This window comes from Capra hircus, chromosome 12 (assembly GCF_001704415.2).
Source record: "Capra hircus breed San Clemente chromosome 12, ASM170441v1, whole genome shotgun sequence".
In the NCBI taxonomy this organism is placed as follows: Eukaryota; Metazoa; Chordata; class Mammalia; order Artiodactyla; family Bovidae; genus Capra; species Capra hircus.
This window is the reverse complement of record NC_030819.1, coordinates 9266224-9280925: the sequence shown is the minus strand read 5'-3', so window position 1 is coordinate 9280925 and position 14702 is coordinate 9266224. Positions and strand designations below refer to the sequence as shown.

The window sequence follows — 14702 nt, the reverse complement described above, 5'->3', positions numbered from 1 at the left end:
GTTGGTGATATATGATGTGCAGATGTGTCTAGAGAAGAGACTACTTTGTTAACCACTGTAATAAATGTATTTTACATCATGACTTAGGATACACACACTGCATAATAGTGTGAGCAAAGTGCTCTCAAAAGTTTTATTGCTGGTCTGACCCACAAACTGGTTTCATGAGCTACTACTAAGTGGTTTGTGTTACACAGTTTGATAAAGATGAGTTGAAAACAGCTTCTATTCAAATGAGATCAGGAGACATGTAACTTCAGTATCACTCTGGAGCTTGTTATTAATAGAAATAAAGATTACTGGGCCCCACCTCAGGCTAACTACCAATCATGCTCCGCAGGTAGAGCATGGGAATCTGAGCTTTAATCCAGGTGATTCTGATGCACAGTGAGGTTTGAGAAGCACTGGTCCTCTTCATACTCAAAAGAGCCTTTGTGGTAATATATTTGCTGTATTGTAAATTGGGCTTCCCCAGTGGCACTGGTGGTAGGGAACCGACCTGCCAATGCAGGAGATGCAAGAGACATGGGTTTGATCCCTGGGTCGGGAAGATCCCCTTGGAGAAGGAAATGGCAACCCAATCCAGTATTCTTGCCTGGAGAGTTCCATATTATAAATTAAAACTGAGGAGCTTTAAAATTAATTATTAATTTGTTTTCAAAGTAACAATAATAAATCCATTATATGTTGACATCAGAGGAATGATACCATCACACATTGTATGTCCTAGGTCAGGGAACCCCCACCATATACTCCTGAGAAAACAAGAAGGGGAAAAAAACAGAAATCCTAGCATTATTATGAAAATAGTTTTGACCTTGCAGACTCCCAACGGGTTCTTGGGGACTCCCTGTCGTCCCCAGGCCATACTTTAAGAATTGCTCTTGTAGATGGTATGTGTTTGAGAAGACCAAGCCAAATTTCTGTAATCCTCATGTAGGGTAGTTTAATAGAATAAAAGTAGAATGTTTCCATCACTGCTGAAGGGTTGGGTATGATTAGGAACTTTTCAAAGCCTGTAGGAATGCGGTTTATTAAGCCATCGAGGGTTCTGATCGATCTCATATTATGGAGCTTCTAGGTTTGTCTCAAAGAGAAATGGATTGTTGGGTTTTTATATTCTAATTGTGAATAGTTTTAGTCTCGTTTATATTTTGAATACTTTTTTAAGACTTAATGTTGAAATTGCTTCATTTCTTTCTAATAAATTTAAATAACTACCTGATTGTTTTTTTTCTGTTTTTAATTATACAAGTAGCATCTTAGTGCAAATGGCCCAGCACGCAGATTGCCTGTGCTGTAGCATCTGATGGACTCTCTGTATCATCTTTGTACAGCACTGTGGTAATTAAATGGTGTTAGACACTGTGGTGAGGTTACAGGGCGTTCACAGGGGTATGTTGGCCCCGGGAGACCCTGGAGCAGCCAATCCTGCCTTGACTGTCACACTTTGTGAGGAATTTCTGCGCATAGAGCAGATTCCCCCATGAGCCACACCCAGCCAGACCAGGGCGTCTTCCCCCGGTTGTCAGGTGAGGCCTCTGCCCCCAGGTCCAGCTGTATGATGGTAAGAAGAGTGAATTCGAGAGGGAGAGAGAAATTGGTTGGTTAGTTGGTCAGTTGGTTGGTTAACTGGGATTCAAACCATGACTGGGATTTTAGAGCCAAGACAGTTGCATACTTATTTTCTTTTCATTCCTCACATTAGAAAACATGGCCCAGTCACTGTCCTTGACTGACAACACGCCTTTTCCTCACTTTTATCTTCTCTCTCCTTAGAAGTAAAATTGGGGTAGGGGTTGATAAACAGAAGCACCTGTGAGGAGCCCGCAGGTTTTCCTAGAGATCTGTGTCGATAGTTTTTTTTTTTTTTTGATAATTGTTTTGTTCTGTGCATCTGTTTAACATCTTCTTTCTCAAATTAGACTACAAGCTTGCGGTGAGCAGGGGTTTTTGTTGTATTTAAATAATCTTGTTCCCTCCTTACCCCTGGCACAGCCCAGTCCCTGGTACAGCACTAGCTCCATAATAGACATTTGATAAAATGCTTGTTTGAATGACTACCAGTTCTGTGATACAGAAGGAAAGATGTTAACATTATGATTTCCCTCAGGACACCAGTTAACAGAGACTGAGAGAAACCAGTTCCTGGCAGTAGCGTCATCCTTGTTTGTGGCATCGCAATTAAGAGCACAGCATTTTCAAGACCATGGAAATTCAAGGTTTGTGAAACCATTTAAAACAGAGTAAATGAGCAGAAAAACTTGGACAACATTGAGGAAGGTACTCGGAAATCTTATAGGAAATCCGTTCAAATAGTTTGTATTTATTACTTCTGTTTTCTTACTCTGTTAATCTTGAAAAATGTATTGAGAAGGGGGATAGTACTAAAATATAGGAAATAATCTGAACAGTTAAAAATATGTTTATAAGAAACAAGAAAGAATTAACAGCAGATTGAGTTAGTTATTTGTGAACCCTAAGTGTACCTTTTTGCTTCCTAATAACCTAATAAGCAAAAGGGAAAACCTGCTTTATACCAGGGCAAATAAAACAAAATCGTGGTGCCATTCATGCTTCTGAGTGACAGGATTATTTATTATGAATGTCTGTGTACCTACTAGAGTAATCCTGCACTAGCAAGTACTATCCATTACTTGTTGGAGTGAGACAAGTAATAAAATTGTGTTCTATCAACTCCTTTTCTTTTTGCTTTTCCTCAAGAGGAAGGCGCTTCCCTGGTAGTTCAGTTGGTAACGAAGCTGCTTGCAATGCAGGAGACCCCGGTTAGATTCTTGGGTCAGGAAGATCTGTTGGAGAAGGGATAGGATACCCACTCCAGTATTCTTGGGCTTCTCTTGTGGCTCAGCTGGTAAAGAATCCACCTGTAATGCAGGAGACCTGGGTTTGATCCCTAGGTTGGGAAGGTCCCTTGGAGAAGGGAAAGGCTACCCACTCCAGTATACTAGCTTGGAGAATTCCATGAAATGTATATAGTCCATGGGATTGCAAAGAGTCGGACACGACTGAGCAGCTTCACTTTCACTTTCAAGTGGAAGAATAATGATTAACATAAAAGAAAAAAGATGACAGGTGACTGAGCAGATCGGAAGGGCACAGAACAGAAATTCAGGTTACCCCTGAAGAATTAGGTAGAAGGAAAACAAAATTTGGCTTAGGGTGTATATTTATGGCTAATGTTGTTTTACTGAGAAAATCTCTTTTCTTTTGTAATTTTTTTATTGAAGTTTAGTTGATCTACAATGTTGTGATAATTTCTGTGGTATACAGAGTGATTTAGTTATATATATTATACACATATATATCATTCTTTTTAACTATTCTTTTCCATTATAGAATATTGAATATATTTCCATGTGCTATACAGTAGGACCTTGTTGTTTATCCATCCTATGTATAAAAGCTGACACCTACTAACCTAACCCCAGCCTCCCACTCCTTCCCTCCCCCATCCCTTCCCCCTTGGCAGCCACAAGGGGGCTCTGTGTTTGAATCTGTTTCTGTTTCATTAGATAGGTTCATATATAAGTGATATTATATGGTATTTGTGGTTCTCATTCTGATTTACTTAGTATAATAATCTCTAGTTGCATTTATGTTGCTGCAGATGGCATTATTTCATTCTTTTTTATGGCTGAGTAATAGTCCAGTGTGTGTGTGTGTGTGTCTGTGTGTCTGTGTGTCTGTGTGTGTACCACATCTTGATCCATTATGCTTCCCCATGCTGTTGATTGTGAACAGTGCTACTGTGAACTCAGGGGTGCATGCATCTTTTTGAATTATAGTTTTGTCTGGATATATGCCAGGAGTGGGATTGCTGGATCACATGGTAGTTCTGTTTTTAGTTTTTTCTGGGACTTCCACACTGTGTTCCAAGTAGCTGTACCAACTTGCGCATTCCCAACAAGAATGTGGAAGGGTTACGTTTTCATCACTTCCTTTTCAGTATTGTTACTTATAGATTTTTTTTTTAGTGATGGTCATTCTGACTGGAGTGAGGTGTGGTACCTGATTGTAGTTGGACTACTTAGCAATAAAAAGAAATGCAGTATTGATACATGTATCTACATGCATAAACCTAAAAAGAAAATCATACTAAGAGAAAGAAATCAGTTAAAGAAGACAATACAATGTATAATTTCCTTTATTGGAAATTTATAGAAAGAACAGAAGTATAAAAGACAGAATAAAGGTCAGGTGATTGCCTGGGCACAGGTGTTAACATCAATGAATTACACCCTTATACAGTCTAGGTCTGAAACTATAAACCAATAATTATTTTAAATGCATTAGCCTCTTAAATTATATAGAACACAAAGCATGGAGTTGCAAAACAAAGATAAAATGATAGTAGCTTTCACTTCAGTGATTTTTTTTTTTCCACTCTAGTGATTTTTAAATGATGTTGTTTAGTCGCTCATTTGTGTTCGACTCTTTGTGACCCATTGGACTGGAGCATGCCAGGCTTCCCTGTCTTTCACCATCTCACAGAGCTTGCTCAGACTCAAGTCTGTTGAGTCAGTGATGCCTTCCAATCATCTTGTCCTCTGTCATCCCCTTCTCCTTCTGCCTTCTTTCCTAGCATCAGGGTCTTTTCTAATGAGTCGGCTCATGGGAAAAGCTAAAGTGATATTATCTTTCACTCTAGTAATTTTTAAATGTATTAGGTCCTTAAATCATGTAGAGAACAAAAAAGTGAAGTTACAAGCATTGTTGCACTAATACTAGCTTTTATGATTGTCCATGTATTTCCCTTTACTGGGATATTTATTTCTTCAGGTGGCTTTTTGGTACTGTCTAGTGTCTTCATTCCACTCTGCTAGACTTCTTTTAGCATTTTTTTTTGCAGGGCAGGTCTAGTTGTCATAGACTCCCTCAGCTTTTGTTTTATCTGGGAAGATATTAACTGCTCCCTCACCTTTGAAGGATATTTTTCCTGGATTTAGGATTCCTGGTTGACAATTTTTTTTTTTTTTCTTTTAGCAGTTTGAATATATCAGCCTACTCTCTTTGGCCTCCAGAGTTTCTGATGAGAAATCTGCTGATAATCTTATTTTCACTTGAAGATTCGTCCCTCTCTTTCACGATTTTGTTGTCAGCGTTTGAAAGTTTGACTGTGGGTCTGAGTTCATCTTTGGAGTTTGTTGAGCTTTTTGAATGTGTACGTTCATGTCTGTCATCAAGGCTGGGGTGTTCTTGGTCGCTGTTTCTTCAGATATTCTCTTTGTCTCTCTCTCTCCTGCTGGGACTCTCACGGTGTGTATCTTGGTCTACTTGGTGGTGTCTCCACAGGACCCTTAGGTTCTGTTCACTTTTCTTAAACCATCTTTTTTCTTTCTGTTCTTCAGACTTGATAATTCTGTTGTCCTATCTTCATACTGACTGATTTTTTTTTTCCTTCTGACTGCTCGGATCCACCTTTGAATTACTCAAGTGAGTTTTTCATTTCAATTATGGTACTTCTCAGCTCCAGAATTTCTTTTTCATTTCTTTTTAGGTTTTCTGTCTTTTTATTGATACTTTTATTTTGCTTACTCATTGTTTTCTTGACTTTTTCCTCCTTTAGTTTGTTTGGCATCTTTAAGACAGTTGTTTTAAAGTTTTTTTCTGTTTTATCTGCCATTAGGTCTTTTTCAGGGATAAATCTGTTGATTTTTTTTCCCCCTTTGAGTTGGCCATACTTGCCTGTTCATTTGTATGACTTACGATTTTTTGGTTGAGCATTGAGTATTTTAATCTAATAATGTGATGACTTTGAAAATCAGATTCTCCTTCTTCCCCAAGGTTTAGTGGTTTTCATTATTGTCTTTTTCATTTTGTTGTTTTGATTGTTGCAGACTGTCTCTGTGCCAAGGATCAGGCCAAGATGTAAACTTAAGTTCTTCTCAGGTCTTTTCTTAGACTTTCCCTAGGCATGTGCAGTCACTTGCCAGTTTTCTTTGTATATACAGTTGTTTTGGAACATCTTAGCCTTTAAGGCCTAGCTCTTGAAAAAGGGAAAAAAATGAACGGGCGTGGCGGTTAGGGATACACTATACCTTCAAATCTCCTGGAAGTCATTCCAGCCAGAGGGGGAGGGGCTTGCAGCAATACTGGAGGTATAGTAACAATGGCTACTTGCTTCTCTGTCTGCTCCTCTGTGGTCAGAAGCAGCAGTTATGAGTTCAGAGCTCAGATCCTCAATATTTCAAGGACAGGGTCCATTTTTGCCCACCCCGGCTTCCACAAGCTGTGTGCAAGCTACTTCAGTGAACAAACCCACAGTTGCCTGCCGGGCAGCTTGAGGGTAGGGGGATGGGGAGCTGCTACTGTAAAGCTGAAGTTGACCAGAAGTTATCACGATTTACTACCTGAGCCGCCTTCTGAAAGTTACAAAGTTGGGAACTCTCAGTTCTGTTAGACAGATTCTGCCAGTGTGATTGTTGTCTAGGTGGGGAGACAGACTCTTGGTGCTTTCTACCTGTTCTGTCATCTTCCTAGACTCCTCCTCCTATTATATTGCTATTGAGTTCACTACCCTTTGAACTTCCCTGGTGGCTCAGATGGTAAAGAATCTGCCTGTAATGCAGGAGATCCAGGTTCAATCCCTGGGTCAGGAAGATCCCCTGGAGGAAGGCATGGCAGCCCACTCCAGGATTCCTGTCTGGAGAATCCCATGGACAGAGGAGCCTGGTGCACTACAGTCCATAGGGTCTCAAAGAGTTAAATATGACTGAGTGAGTAACTCTCTCACTACCCTTTAGAAGTTGGAAAAAAAATTATGTTTATGAAATATTTAAGCCAAAATTTCGGTTTTGTAGATAATTGTGGACAAACTACCGAAATAACATTATTTTTGCTGAGTTTCTATTGAGCTTGCCATTTATTAAATAGACCCGTTTATTGTAAAGTTGCTTCCACCCTAGCAGCAAAGACCTATAACGTTTGTACCAGTCTTTTAGACAAAGCATAATCTTGGTTAGGCAAAGTGAAATGAAACTGTGTTGGCTTATTTGCTGAAGAGGTCCCCGACACGAGAGTTGATGTAAACTGGTTGGCTGTTCCCATTTAGGCTTCACAGTCTTGTTTTCACTGTGGCCTGGGGACTGGAGACCAGAGTTGGCCTCCAGGTGTGGCTGCGTGTGGCTCCGTCATGGAGCTGTTTTGCCTCCAAACCTAGTAGCCTGCAGCACTTCCTTTGTGTTGCTTGTTTTGGCTGCTGATCTTATTTTCCCAGTTTCTCCATGGATGGTATTCTTTCATCATTATGACCTGGAAAAAAATTTAATAATATTTGCCCCTACTATTTGGATAGTAAAAAGATAGTGCATTTTAGCAAGAGAGTAAAGTTAATGTCAGAGACATATAACAGTTTTGCTTTGCGTAATAAAGCAAATGAAGTTTTTGCATAAACTTACTGTCTTAATATGGAATTATTTTGCTTTGTAATCCTCTTTTCCTAAACATTTGTCTTGACAGAAGTGAATCATTAAAAGTTGGGTTGAACAATCGCTTCATGTTATTCGAAGATGAAATGATCTTGTTGGCATTGTGGTTTAGTATGGTAATTGGTTTCACTATCTGCTAATGATTGGAGGAGAAACTAGTACAGAAAATAGTTTCTTTCAGAAATCTTTCATTTAGTTTTGATCAGAATGCCTGTTTTCCTTGTTGTTCAGTTGCTCAGTTGTGTCCGACTGTTTGTGACCCCAGTGCACGGCAGCACACCAGGCTTTCTTGTCCTTCACTGTCTCCCAGAGTTTGCTCAAACTGATGTCCATTGAGTCAGTGAGATTCAGATGTTGTTCACAGGGCAGAGTTCCCCTTTCTGCACTTTGACGCTCCTCTCACTTTACACTGGTTCAGGTCCAGCTCCACCATTGCAGTCACTTTTTACGTGATTTCAAAAGGAACAGTCATAGAACCTCTGAATCACTGAGATGCTTTTGGATTTAAGTAATAAAGCCTGATTCAAACGGACACATCTCACATTGAGCAGGAGGCTCCGAGAATGGAAAGGACGAGGCTCGGTACACACATCTGCTGGTGCTGCTTGTTGGTAGTTCCTTAGCCCTGCTTTCCTCTGTGCCTGGGCTTGGTCAGGTGGCTGTGATGGCAGGGCAGTTGTAGAAGTTCCAGGAGTCAAATCTAGATCATGTCTGTCTCTAGGATGTGAGGAAACCTCTCCTGGATGTTACCCAAGCAGCTGCGTCTCGATTCTCATTGACCAGGGAGAACTCATCCTGTTCCTGAACCTATCACTGCAAAGGGAAATGGATTATCATGATTGCCTGGGGCTTGATGTGAAATAGATGTTGGGTAATCAACCGAAATCAGATTGATTATATTCTATGCAGCCAAAGATGGAGAAGCTCTATACAGTCAACAAAAACAAGACCAGGAGCTGACTGTGGCTCAGATCATGAACTCCTTATTACCAAATTCAGACTTAATTCGAAGAAAGTAGGGAAAACCACTAGACCATTCAGGTATGACCTAAATCAAATCCCTTTTGATTATACAGTGGAAGTGAGAAATAGATTTAAGGGACTAGATCTGATAGATTGAGTGCCTGATGAACTATGGAATGAGGTTCGTGACATTGTACAGGAGACAGGGATCAAGACCATCCCCAAGGAAAAGAAATGCAAAAAAGCAAAATGTCTGTCTGGGGAGGCCTTGCAAATAGCTGTGAAAAGAAGAGAGGTGAAAAGCAAAGGAGAAAAAGGAAAGATATAAGCATCTGAATGCAGAGTTCCAAAGAATAGCAAGAAGCGATAAGAAAGCCTTCCTCAGCGATCAATGCAAAGAAATAGAGGAAAACAACAGAATGGGAAAGACTAGAGATCTCTTCAAGAAAATTAGAAATACCAAGGGAACATTTCATGCAAAGAGCGGCTCGATAAAGGACAGAAATGGTATGGACCTAACAGAAGCAGAAGATACTAAGAAGAGGTGGCAAGAATATACAGAAGAACTGTACAAAAAAGATCTTCACGACCCAGATAATCATGATGGTGTGATCACTCCCCTAGAGCCAGACAACCTGGAATGTGAAGTCAAGTGGGCCTTAGGAAGCATCACTACGAACAAAGCTAGTGGAGGTGATGGAATTCCAGTAGAGCTATTTCAAATCCTGAAAGATGATGCTGTGAAAGTACTGCACTCAATATGCCAGCAAATTTGGAAAACTCAGCAGTGGCCACAGGACTAGAAAAGGTCAGTTTTCATTCCAATCCCAAAGAAAGGCAATGCCAAAGAATGCTCAAACTACCGCACAGTTGCACTCATCTCACATGCTAGTAAAGTAATGCTCAAAATTCTCCAAGCCAGGCTTCAGCAATATGTGAACCGTGAACTTCCTGATGTTCAAGCTGGTTTTAGAAAAGGCAGAGGAACCAGAGATCAAATTGACAACATCTGCTGGATCATGGAAAAAGCAAGAGAGTTCCAGAAAAACATCTATTTCTGCTTTATTGACTATGCCAAAGCCTTTGACTGTGTGGATCACAATAAACTGTGGAAAATTTTGAAAGAGGAATACCAGACCACCTGACCTGCCTCTTGAGAAACCTGTATGCAGGTCAGGAAGCAACCGTTAGAACTGGACATGGAACTACAGACTGGTTCCAAATAGGAAAAGGAGTATGTCAAGGCTGTATATTGTCACCCTGCTTATTTAACTTCTATGCAGAGTACATCATGAGAAACACTGGACTGGAAGAAACATAAGCTGGAATCAAGATTGCCAGGAGAAATATCAATAACTTAGATATGCAGATGACACCACCCTTATGGCAGAAAGTGAAGAGGAACTGAAAACCCTCTTGATGAAAGTGAAAGAAGAGAATGAAAAAGTTGGCCTAAAGCTCAACATTCAGAAAACGAAGATCATGGCATCCGGTCCCATCACTTCATGGAAAATAGATGGAGAAACAGTGGAAACAGTGTCAAACTTTATTTTGGGGGCCTCCAAAATCACTGCAGATAGTGACTGCAGCCATGAAATTAAAAGACACTTACTCCTTGGAAGAAAAGTTATGACCAACCTATATAGCATATTCAAAAGCAGAGACATTACTTTGCCAACAAATGTCCATCTAGTCAAGGCTATGGTTTTTCCAGTAGTCATGTATGGATGTGAGAGTTGGACTGTGAAGAAATCTGAGTGCAGAAGAATTGATGCTTTTGAATTATGGTGTTGGAGAAGACTCTTGAGAGTCCCTTGGACTGCAAGGAGATCCAGCCAGTCCATCCTAAAGGAGATCAGTCCTGGATATTCATTGGAAGGACTGATGCTGAAGCTGAAACTCCAGTACTCTGGCTACCTCATGTGAAGAGTTGCCTCATTGGAAAAGACTCTGATGCTGGGAGGAATTGGGGGCAGGAGGAGAAGGGGTCGACAGAGGATGAGATGACTGGATGGCATCACGGACTTGATGGACGTGAGCCTGAGTGAACTCCGGGAGATGGTGATGGACAGGGAGGCCTGGCGTGCTGCGATTCATGGGGTCGCAAAGAGTCGGACACGACTGAGCGACTGAACTGAACTGAATTAGCTAAAGTAGCCACTTTCCATTTTCTAATAATAACTCCCTGCCTGCCTTTGTATGGGTTATACTACTTGTTTTTCTTGTCATGTTCTCCTGGCTAGCACTGCCAGTTAGTTTCAAGTTTAAGAGCACAGGCTTTTGTGCCAGAGAGCTGGATTTCTCCCTGGTTTTGCTATCTCCAGCTGCTATTGTAGGATAAATCAGTTTGCCTCCCCTGGACTGTATTTCCTCACCTATAATGTGAGGATAATAGTGGTACTTAAAGTGTTTGTCAATGTCAAGTGAGATACAAACTACTTAACATGATGACCATTAACTTTCAGCTATCCTTCCCGATTTTCTTTTTTTTAAATCTCTAATGACACAAATTCTGTTTCAAGGGTAGTGGAAATGATGTATACTTGTTTGATTCCTGAGTAACTCAAATACCTTTAGTTTTTCAACATCAACAGGTATGTTAGCTATTGATTTGAAATTTTTTTTGTTAAAGATGTACTCTTCCATTCCTTATTGAATAATAAAATCAGATATGGATATTAAATACAACCATATGTCTTTGAAAATTACCTATTGATCATTATGAGAATTGAGTTTGAAAATTTAGAGAATTTAGCAGGGAACAAAATGATAAAAAAAAATTCTGCCTCCACTGAGCTTACATTTAAGTGGAAGGTAGGCAGACAAAACAGATGTAGGGCATGAAATGATGATAAATATTTTGGTGAAAAGCAAAACAGAGAGGAGGGGTTATAGAGCATCCTAGGGGTGGATGGTGGGGTAGTTGGCAGTTTTAATTTGGTTGCAGAGAAGTAGATGGCAGGATGGATTAGCAGGATGGGAAGATTAATATTAGAGCAAAGCCCTAAAGGCAGAAAGGAGTGAGTCATGTGATTATCTGGAGGCAAGATCCTCTGATGAGAGGAGACAGCAAATGCAAAGCACCCGAAGTCAAGCCTGTTTGAGAAAGAGCAAGAAGGCAGATAGTCTTGCTTGAGAGGAGGAAGCAAGCCGTAGAGTAGTAGAGAAGGAGTCTTGTTAGGTAGTCACAGGCCTTAGACGTTGAACCTTTGAGCAATGGGGAGACCTTGCGGGGTTTTGACAAAGCAGAGCTTGATATGCCACAAGATCATTGGGCCCACAGTATCATAAACGCCTCAAGAGGGATAAGAGTGGAAGCTGGGAGACCAGCTGGGAGCAGAGGTCCCAGGCCTACCCTGGGACACTCCATGTTGATGAGTCAGGAAGATCAGATGGATCCAGCGAAGGAGACTGAGAAGGAAGAGCAGAGGACAAGGGTGGGAAAGTAGGCAGGCATGGCGTTCAGAGAGCCAAGGGAAGGTCGGAGTGTTCAACTGAATTACATCACTTATGAGAAAGACTGTCGACTGCTGAGTTTCACAATGTGGAGGTCATAGGAGACCTTGAAAGGTAGTTTTCAGGAATGTTGAGTGGGAAGTAGTGGTTAAAAGTTAAACTGATGAGGGTTCAAGAAAAGAGAGCCATCACTTTGCCGACCAAGGTCCATATAGTCAAAGCTGTGGTTTTTCCAGTAGTCATGTATGGTTGTGACAGTGGGACCATAAAGAAAGCTGAGCTTCGAAGAATTGATGCTTTTGAACTGTGGTGATGGAGAAGACTCTTGAGAGTCCCTTGGACTGCAAGGAGATCAAACCAGTGCATCCTAAAGGAGATCAGTCCTGGTTGTTCATTGGAAGGACTTATGCAGAAGCTGAATCTCTGATACTTTGGCCAATGATGGGAGGAACTGATTCACTGGAAAAGACCCTGATGCTGGGAAAGTTTGAGGGTAAGAGGAGAAGGGGGCAACAGAGGATGAGATGGTTGGATGGCATCACTGACTGAATCAACATGAGTTTGAGCAAACTGAGGGAGATAGTGAAGGACAGTGAAGCTTGGTGTGCTGCAGTTCAGGGTATGAAGAACAGGGAGGCTTGGTGGACTGGGGTTGCAGAGTTGGACACGACTGAGCAACTGAGCAACTTAGCAAACAATCATGTGCTTGGCAGGAGTATGGATGATCTTGTGACACGGCTAGTCTGCCAGCAGAGAGGTTTGACCTGAGTGAGACACCCTTGTTACAGCCCGGGCAGGGAATTAGCAGCAATTATTGGCACAACAAATGAAAAACCCTTCACCAATATAATTCCTAACCAACCCACTATACCAAATATTTCTAACTTCCCAAAAGAGTTTGCCTTTAGTAAGTCTAAAACATCTCGTGCCTCTCATGGTTGGGAGGCTGTAAACAATCACATGTGGCCGGACGAACCTGTACAGGCAGGCTAGATAACCTTCAGAGGAATTTCTAAGTTGAAACACTCTTGTCACTCCCAGGAATTTTTATTGACTTGGAGCTGTAAGTTAACTCCTTCTCCGAGAGAGGTAATGGGGGGTCAGCCCCCCGTAAAGTCAGAGGTATAGGTGAGAGCATGAAACAGTAAAGTAGGTAGACTCTGGTTTTGGGGTAGATGCTCGGGAACAGGGGGTTTCCTGAGGCTTGATCATCACGCCTTTGTGTATGCCGAAGCCTCCTTCCTCATGACCTTTGCCATGGGTGGAGTTCCTCACGCTGGCTCCCGGCAATAGAAAATCTTGCTCGGATAGGATTGATAAATCTGGGAATTAAATAGGTTATGTGGTATTGGTGGTCCCTGGCAGTACAGAGTGCGATGGTGCAGCCGACATCTGTTAACCCTGTAGTCATGTACACAGTTTCATGTAACTTGCTTATTCTATTGAGTCATTCAGGCTAGGAAAATTGTTCCATCTTTGGTTCTTTTGGCTCCTTCATCTGGCAGTGAAATGTCACAGCTCTTGGTATGGTGGGACCGGCACTGGGTCAGGTGTCCGGAGTCAGAAGTGTGGTCTCAGCACCACTATTGTGTATCAAGGTGGTACAACTCTTTGTGTAAAATGTTTCAACTTTTGACTTCAGTTTCCTCCTCTGAGAGATGGTGGTGGTAGATTGGATGAGTCCTCCTCCTGAAATCTTTTGCAGTTCTGATCCTAACTGAATCTGGGGCAGATCCTCCTCTTTATGGTTTCTACTTAAGCTCTCTATTTTCTCTCTTGATATTTGAGCAGAAGTTAAAGATGTGGGAAAAGGAACACTTTCACTTTGGCCTGTGAAAATACTGATGAAAAGACTCCAATCAGACAGGTTTTTAAAAATGTAGTGTTCACTTTTGTAGAGGATTACTTTGGGTGTACGGAGTCAGAGTAGAACCGCCACTTTGAGCTCCAGCTTAGCAGAACATGTGTATCAAGTGTCTTGGCTGGCTGCACAGCCTGTCGTCAGTTTCACTTTTAGTCTCAGCAGCATAATGGGAAAGGACTTTCACTTGAAGTGCAGTCATTGTGTCTACATTTCTACAGTATTTTCTTTCCTCATCTGGTTTCCTGATAAAATGGAGAATCAATTTTTTAGTGATTTTTTTTTTTTTTACCTCACAGATGCAATTAACTGTTTTTTTCTTGCTATTAAATAAGAATGTGCTTGCCTCATTTTAGATTTGTAATTCATTCACTCATTAAGTTTTCAATTAGATAATAAAAGTTTAAGGTTTTGAAATACCATAATCAATGAAGTAAAACTGGGAAAGGAAACAGAAAAAAGTAGCCATTTGTAAACAATTCCCAAGGAAGAGCAATATTGTTGGTCACTGCATATTGACTCAGTTATTTCTGAATTGAAAAGGATATATCAAATTATTAAAATTTACACCATCTGTGACAACAAATTAAAACTTATATCATACTTCTTTCATTTTTGTTCTCAGGCCATTTCATTATGACAAGGGAGTTGATAGTCTGATAACTATATAATTAAAAATAGTACTTTGGGTATACACTCACAAGCATACCCAGCTATATTGTGCCTTTGGAAATATCTCTTTAATTAAGAAAAAGCACCAAGAGGAAAGAAAATGTTAATTCAGTCTTCATCCTTTAAGCTTGCCTTACTTTTTGATATCTCTCTAATATTTTCAGTTTCTTAATAAGACTGTGTCTTGGATGATTTAGAAACCTATGTGAATTTAGGCACAAAATATTAAGTGGAAAGTATATCATATTTATATGCTTTTTGTTAAATGTTACATTTTAAAATATTTTTCTTTTTTTGTTTTT

At 40.6% G+C, this 14702-nt stretch overlaps 1 protein-coding gene across 1 annotated transcript in view; it reads left to right on the top strand.

Annotated features, from left to right (window-relative positions):
• PCCA (propionyl-CoA carboxylase alpha subunit) overlaps positions 1-14702 on the top strand; it is a 378687-nt gene that overhangs the window by 225647 nt on the left and 138338 nt on the right. The window contains exon 18 of the mRNA XM_018056387.1: positions 2114-2222. Within this exon, the coding sequence (XP_017911876.1) occupies positions 2114-2222 (109 nt within the window). The remainder of the gene's footprint in view (positions 1-2113; positions 2223-14702) is intronic.